This window comes from Helianthus annuus, chromosome 8 (assembly GCF_002127325.2).
Source record: "Helianthus annuus cultivar XRQ/B chromosome 8, HanXRQr2.0-SUNRISE, whole genome shotgun sequence".
Taxonomy (NCBI): domain Eukaryota; kingdom Viridiplantae; phylum Streptophyta; class Magnoliopsida; order Asterales; family Asteraceae; genus Helianthus; species Helianthus annuus.
In genome coordinates this window covers 97,292,705-97,300,444 of record NC_035440.2, presented here as the reverse complement: position 1 = coordinate 97,300,444, position 7,740 = coordinate 97,292,705, and the positions used below count along the sequence as shown (strand labels likewise).

Genomic DNA, 7,740 nt, shown 5'->3' with positions numbered 1-7,740 from the left:
ACATAAGGAACATAGAAGCACATAGAAGCAGTCAGAATACAGAAACCTATCATTCAAAGTCCGCGTGCGTTCGAGAATAGCGATTGCGATTAGCGAGTACACAGCGAGTAGTGTAGCATAGGTGGTTATCATAGCATGCGATCATCCGTAAGTAGCAACGATCTGTTAGCGTTTTGAGATAGGTGTGTAGTGCAAGTCGTGTGTGCCGATCAAAACGAAGCGAAAAGCGAATAAATCATCAAAATCGAAACACATAAACAAACAAAACCACATAAAACACATAAATTCCACATAAAACGACAAATATCAGAGTCGGTAGTTGCAGGCTCAGAATCGAAACACATAAAATCAGTGATTACGAGCTTGAAATCGAATAATAGAGTGTCTTAGGCTGATAAACGTCGACTACCCAAAGTGGTTCGATTATTCACAAGGACTCTTGGTTCACACTTTGGCCTGCGGGACTGTGCTCTCGCCTCGAATTTGGGCGAATGGCACGCATCCTTTCAGTTATAGCGTGACTTCAAGTCGTTGGAGTCCATCGAGACTTTGGTGAGAGTTTTGTAAAACAAAAATAGAGGGCGGAACACGTCGTCAAGGTTCGAGTTTCACCCCTGACTTAACAACTTCGTTGCTTTTTTGATAAAATAGGGAAGAAAATTTGCGTTAAAGTACGGATTTCACTCCTGATTCAACGCAAATTCTTGTGTATTAGAGATAAAAAATGCAGGTCGAACAAGTAATTTAGTCAAGAGATTGCAGTTTTCACACCTAATCTCGCCTAATCACTCGTTCATCTTGAAAATTAGAGTGCGGTGATAGTGTAGCGTAAGCGAGAATAGCGAGATGTAGCAAGTAAGCTCGTACAAAGCCCCTAAGGGTATGCACAAGTCGGTCTGTGGGTACTTAACTATAGACTAGGTCGTTTCTAAGACATCAACCCGGACTAGGTGGAGTCTTGCCTAATTCCATATAGTTATGGCTCTAATACCAATCTGTCACACCCCAACCGAAGGCGGAAACATCGGAGTGCGGCACTGAGCGAAACAGATTGTTCAAGAGAAATTCCATAACAACTACATAACCAGATAGTTTAAATATTATGTCCCATACCATAACCCATCAAGCAAATTAAGTTATTACAGACAGCGATATCTCAAAAACAATAAACATGTTCCGATAACTCAGATTTCAAATAAAAGTAAATTGTTTGTTCGTTTCTAGACTCTTCCTAACTTGGTTCCACATAGCAAGCATCCTAGCAGATAGCATCCTAAGCACCTGTCACATACGTTAAAATAAAGGTCAATACACATAGTGTAAAGGTGAGCATACAAGTTTGATATAGCACAATAGAGTTCGAAATCGTTTACGCATAACCAGCATGTGCAACGTATACTATGAAGTATGTAAGTTATCGACAATGATTCTATCAATACCAATGACTGCGATTTGACTGCGAGTAGCGAGTGCGTAACACATGTCCACAACTGCGAACACGTGAAGTAATATCCTTAACAACCCATGTCCACGACAGGTGCTGAGTCCAAACTATAGTACTATCGTTGCTAAGGCAGGTAAACAGCAATCAATGTGTAAACATAACAAACATGCATTCATCGAATCACGTATAACATGCATTATCGGTTAGCGTATAAATAGTGTTTGCGTTGCGAGTCAGTTGTGATTTGAATATATATAACGTATGTAATTCCCAAAAGTGCATAAAGCAAAAAGGGATCGAGTATACTCACAGATTGTGTTTAACAAGTAAACACGCTCTTGGATTGAAGGGAGCGCTGAGAGAGATTAGCCTAAACAGTTAACGATAGCATAAACGATAAGCAGCACGTAAAACGGTGCAAGTGATCAGTTTCGTATGGTGATCCGATCGGATGGCAATCCGATCGGATGGCTAGTCAATCGAGTGGCAATCCGTTCGGATGGTCATCCGATTGGATGGCCATTCGATTGGATTGTCACCTCATTTGGTAAGGATGTGTTTGTGTATGATGGTTTGTACTTTGAAGTTTTTGTTGTAGCATTTTGATAACATAGAAGCATCTCTACCTTTCAGGTCAATCAATCGAACGATCGTTCGATCGAGTAACGATTCGATTGGTTGGACACTTAGTGAGAACAAGTTCACAGCAGTTTGTCACTAGATCGGATTGCAATCCGATCGGGTGGCAATCCGTTTGGAACTGTCTATGCATTGAACATGTTGAAAAATTGTTTAAGTGTTGAAGTTCAAAACATCACATGGTCAGATGGTCGTTCGATCGGATGGTAATCCGATCGGACGGCAATCCGTTCGACGTTCAAAACCTTTGAAAAGTTGAAACATAGTTTAAGTGTGAACCCAAGTGCAAGTCGATCGGATGGTTGTCTGATCGGACGGCAATCCAGTCGGATGACAATCTGATCGGACGGCAATCCGTCCCAACGGCCTTGATCGTCTTGACACTTGATTGTTATGATAGTTTTGCGGTTTTCTCGAGACGATATGATAACGTGCTAAACAACAGAACCCAGCCAAGACCGATTGAACAGGAATCACCCAGATCCGACCCGTTCACAAGTTCGTGACGGTTGTTCATGTTTAACCCGGAATCGGTTGTCTCTTCGGTAGAAATCAGATCTTGAACCAACACATCACCAAGAAGACGTAGAAGATCAGAATAAGCTCTGATTCTATCGGTTTTGAGTGCATTGAGTGTAAAAGAGTTGAAAGAAAGTTAGAAAACCATCTTTCAATACTTTTCACCTTGAATATGTTCAGATCTGTGCAAGATCTTAGTTTATTCATGTGGAAATCATTCAGATCTAAGTTGTTCTTGGTGGATTGAAGCTAAAACATGAAGTTCATAAGAACCCCATGATGACATCATCTTAAAACACCTCAAATCTAGTGATTTCATGGTTGAAAGTTAGGATTCAAAAGAGAAAAAGGTGGAGGTGTAACAACCATAAATTTATTTAGCGATTTTCGTAAATAATCACAAATTACAGAGTAATTATATTTAAACATTCATACTCAAATACGGGTTTATTAACACTTTTCTAAACTTGAAAGCAAAACAACATAGTGTGATTTAATTCGCCGTTTTAGAATAACGACGAAACAACATTGCGGAAGCTTCGTTTAATGTGTGTTCGGTTCTTGCTCGACTCTTGATCTTCATCCGGGACTCTCGACATTCACCTATGATCAATACCAGCTTAAATGTTTTGTTGAACGAAAGGAAAGTGTGCACGGATCACAAATGATGTAACAGGTTGGTATTTATAGGGTTTCCCAAAAAGGAAAGTGTGCACGGATCGGATGGGCCACCGATCGGATGGCTGTCCGATCGGGTGGCAATCTGATCGGATGACAATCCGATCGGATGGTCACTCGATCGGGTGGCCACTCGATCCGGTGTCCGGCGTGTTGAGTTTTGTCGTTTCGATTCGTGTAGAGAAAGAGGCTTGAGAGCGCGGCTGGGTCGAGTGGGAGTTGTCACATCACAAATGATGTGACAGGTTGGTATTTATAGGGTTTCCCAAAAAGGAAAGTGTGCACGGATCGGATGGTTGTCCGATCGGATGACAGTCCAATCGATCGAGTGGCCACTTGATCCGGTGTCTGGCGTGTTGAGTTTTGTCGTTTCGATTCGTGTGTGTTGAGCGTTGCGATGTGATAGAGTTTCCCATTAATCCCAACTACTATATCTAACATACAATCATCCTAAATAGCTTGCATTTAGCGTCTGCGATTCGATTGCGATTGCGTTTCGAGTAATCACCACAACATAAATATAAATGAACATGCACAAGTAACACATAAATAGCACACACACGTAAAACAATATCCAGAACGCATAATTCGAGCTGCGAATGCGATTGCGATGCGATAAGCGATAAAACATGCGATAAATATCGATTAAACCCCGATTATTAACAAGTACTCCACATAATACAACTAATGCGATAAAATAAATAGATTATCTACAAGTCAAAGAAGTCAAAATAGTAGTTGAGCAAGGAGTGACAGATCGCAATTAGCAATCTTTTCTTTCTTTGACTTCAATGTTGACTTTGACTTTGACTTTCGAAACACGGGGTGTTACAACAAAAACCTATATTTTCCTCTATACCATTCATCTTATAAACACCAAAAAAAACAAATATCAAAGATTCAAATCCATGTTTCTTTGATATACACTATATTCTCAATAAACTTTCGCTCTATGTAATGAGCAAGATCCTCAACGCCAAAACATACAAAAACCACAAAACTTCAAAATAGCCATTTCATGGAGATTCTGTTTTTGTTCTCTATAAAGTTTAACTAAACAGGATGGATAACATTGTTACACATCTTTCTTGACTGAGGATTAACAATGTTATCCATTTCGTTCAGCAAAACATTATTGAGTTTAGCACGACCAAAAATAGAATTTTATGGAAGTTTTATTTAGTGGCGTTATTGTTTTTTTTTTTTGGCGTTTAATTTCCTTGCCCAATCTTATATTGTTTGTTATTTAACTTCGAAGAAGCATGTTATGAACAAAGAGATAGAAAAAAGAAAAAGATGAAAAAAAACTCCAAACTGAGAAATGTCTGTGTTCTAAAGCATTGAAATAAAAAAAAAACGCCAAACTACTCTACACTGGCTCTCAAAGACCATCTGTATGTATTCTGTAAGAATGACAAATACAAAACGCCAAACTACTCTTCACTGGCTCTCGAAGACCTTGTCGATCTTCTTTTAATTACGGCCTGTTTGCATGTTGATGCGTAGTGCCCATAGGCTTTGCAGTTCTGACACTGTCTTTCTTTGGCCCCGGGTTTCGGCTTTGATTTCTTTTTGTCGACTGCTATCTCCTGTTTAGATTTCAGGCGCTTCCGAGAACCAGAACCTTTTGATTTATAACCTACAGGGACTCTTATAGGATTCTTGTCGTTTTTATATTGACCAGTTATCTCGGCAAATCTACCCCTAGAACTAGCGGGAGGAGCAACAATCTGCATATCTTGAACATTCTTCATTTAAGATTGAACATGATCCTTGTATAAGGATAGCTCCTCTTTATTACCAGATAAACGGTTCAAAGTGTATTCGGTTGAATAAATAATATCTCGCATCATACTTTGCACATCAGGATCAAGCTCGGTCATATATTCACAACTAATTGAGAATTCAGGAGAGCAGTTTGGGGAGGCCTCTTTGCGCCATCTATTCAGAATGTATTGTTTTGGAAATTCCCTAATGTCCATAAGTCTCAAAACATAGAATATATGTCTACATAGCAAACCAAACTGTTCAAAACGTCTGCATGAGCAACTGCATGTGCAATCAGACTTACGGAACATTACCTGAAAAATGCCAAAAACAATATCTCTATAACGCCATGCATAGAATGTTTGTCTAAAAAAGAAAAGAACACATTGCATATGATAAAATGCCATTAACAGAAAACGCCATAAAAACCAAAACGCCATTATTTACCTCAAATAAGGATGTACAAAGCTATTGGAAGTCATTTACGTAAAACTTAACAAACCCATCAGGCTGATCTTCGTAACGTTGATTTATGCAATCCGCAACTCCAATAAGCTCAGCTTGAACGTCACAAAAAAATACTTTTTGTGTGTATGTCAACAGCTTGCCCTTCCAACAATTTGTAACTACTCTTCAACTGGGGTCTTTTATATCGAGATTCATGATCATTTTTACGATGTGTGTGACGTTGTGCTTCTATTGCAGTCTCATAATGCGTCATGAACTCAACAAGAGTAGCTTTCGAATTGCAAACTTGACCAAAAAAATGATTCTCATTCTCTAACCTGGATGTCGTTCGCATAAGACCAGACATATGCTCCATTCTATAGTATGCAGGGATCCAAGATTCCCTAAGTGCAAAAATATCAGATAGCCAGTCATTATCTTCTAAATTGAATTCTGCAATAACCACTTCCCATTCTGATTCAAACTCTTCAGGTGTGAGAATATCCGTCCACACAACACCATAGATACGTTCTTTAAAATTGATGGAATTGCATAGCCTAACACCAACCTATAAATAACACGAAAACGCCATGCATAAAATAAAAAAAACAAAAGACAAAACTTAATTAAAAAAACAGTAACAAGGTACAAAACGCCATGTATCTTAAAACGCATTGAATCCTAAAACGCCAAAAGTAAAAAAAGCATAACAACCTTCAGAGAAAGTTTATGCATCACATGCCACATGCATAACCGATGCCTCGTGTCAACAAATACAACAGAAATAGCCTTCTTCATCGCTGGATCTTGGTCAGTGACAAAACTTTTGGTTAAGAACCAACAGCTTTTAGAAAAACTCTTAACAACCAAATATACGTATCAGCAGTTTCCGACGCCAACAATGCTGCACCAAATGTAACATTGAAGTGATGATTGTCTATACCCGTGAACGGTACAAACACCATAGAGTATCTGCATATGAAAACGCCATGAGAAATGAAACAATAATAAAACGCCATTGCATGTAATCTAGTAAAACGCCATTGCATGTAAGCTAATAAAACGCCATTGCATGTAAAATATAAAAATGCCATTGCATGTAAATTAATAAAACGCCAAAAACAAAGAAGTTGAATTGTAAAAAATTACTTGTTGGAACGATGCGTGGCGTCAAACGAAATCACATCACCAAACACGTGGTAATTACGTTTGGCTTGATCGTTACACCAAAAATGACCCTTCAAACGATTCTCTTCGTCTGTGATGTAAACATACGAGAAATTAGGCTGGGAATGTTTTTTTCATTCAAATGTTTCACAACCATATCAGCGTCATATTCCCCTATGAACAAGTTAATTCCTCTTATAGTTCTTAAATTCAACTTTGCTTGTGCCCACATCTTCAAAACCGCCAAAACAAGTCTTCATAACATTAAACGCCTTGACAGGACCCAAATTCAGCTTAGACATGCTGTGTATAACATGCTTCTGGAGCTGAGTGAGGTGTCGTTTAGTTGGAAGAAAATGTTTATCAGGACGTTCAACAAGTTCATGATTGTGCTCCTTGACAAACTTATACACCTTCCAAAATCCATCCTCAAATTCTACACATAACAGTGCACCACAATCAGTCCTCTTTGAAAAGTTAGATCGCACTACTCGCTCCTTTTGATTGGGGTCCAACGTATCAACCTTCTTGTCCTTATATACCCCAGCTCTCGTACACAAGAAATACTTAATATGTAAGACACCTTTAGAGTTTGTCTTTGTAGTCCCTTTCCTGACTGAAAACCCACACTCCTTGGCATACTTAACATACATTGAATAACAATCATCAAGGCTTGAGAATAGCATGTCCTTTCTGGGCTTTAATTCTTCACTGACATCAGGAATGATAAATGGTAATCCAGTTTTGGGGCAATGCCTTTGACTAGAGGAAGAGACTTCGCCTGAGAAAACACAGGGAGGAACAGAAAAATCAGAAAAACAGAGTGATGTCTCGTAATAACATTATACATTAAAATGCCATTAATTGAATAATAAACAAGACATAATAAACACATAATTTAATAACGACATGATAAAAAAGCCATGAGATGAATAATTAAAAACACTTAACAACATAAATAATTAACAAAATATAACATCATAATGAAAACGCCAAAATTAACAAAACTAATGTTTACACAAATTAACAAAATAGTAATAACTAATATTCACAAATATTACTAAATAAAATTCAAAACT

The 7,740-nt window shown here is 38.3% G+C and overlaps 1 protein-coding gene across 1 annotated transcript; it reads right to left on the bottom strand.

Moving 5' to 3' along the window:
* Nucleotides 1-4,713: 4,713 nt before the first annotated feature.
* Nucleotides 4,714-7,314, bottom strand: LOC110870422 (protein FAR1-RELATED SEQUENCE 5-like). Its single transcript, XM_022119604.1, has 7 exons — nucleotides 6,877-7,314; nucleotides 6,644-6,780; nucleotides 6,371-6,466; nucleotides 6,209-6,317; nucleotides 5,833-6,062; nucleotides 5,362-5,413; nucleotides 4,714-5,010 (listed from the first exon to the last, which is right to left on the bottom strand). The coding sequence occupies exons 1-7, from the start codon at nucleotides 7,312-7,314 to the stop codon at nucleotides 4,714-4,716; spliced, it is 1,359 nt and encodes a 452-aa protein (XP_021975296.1).
* Nucleotides 7,315-7,740: the final 426 nt, after the last annotated feature.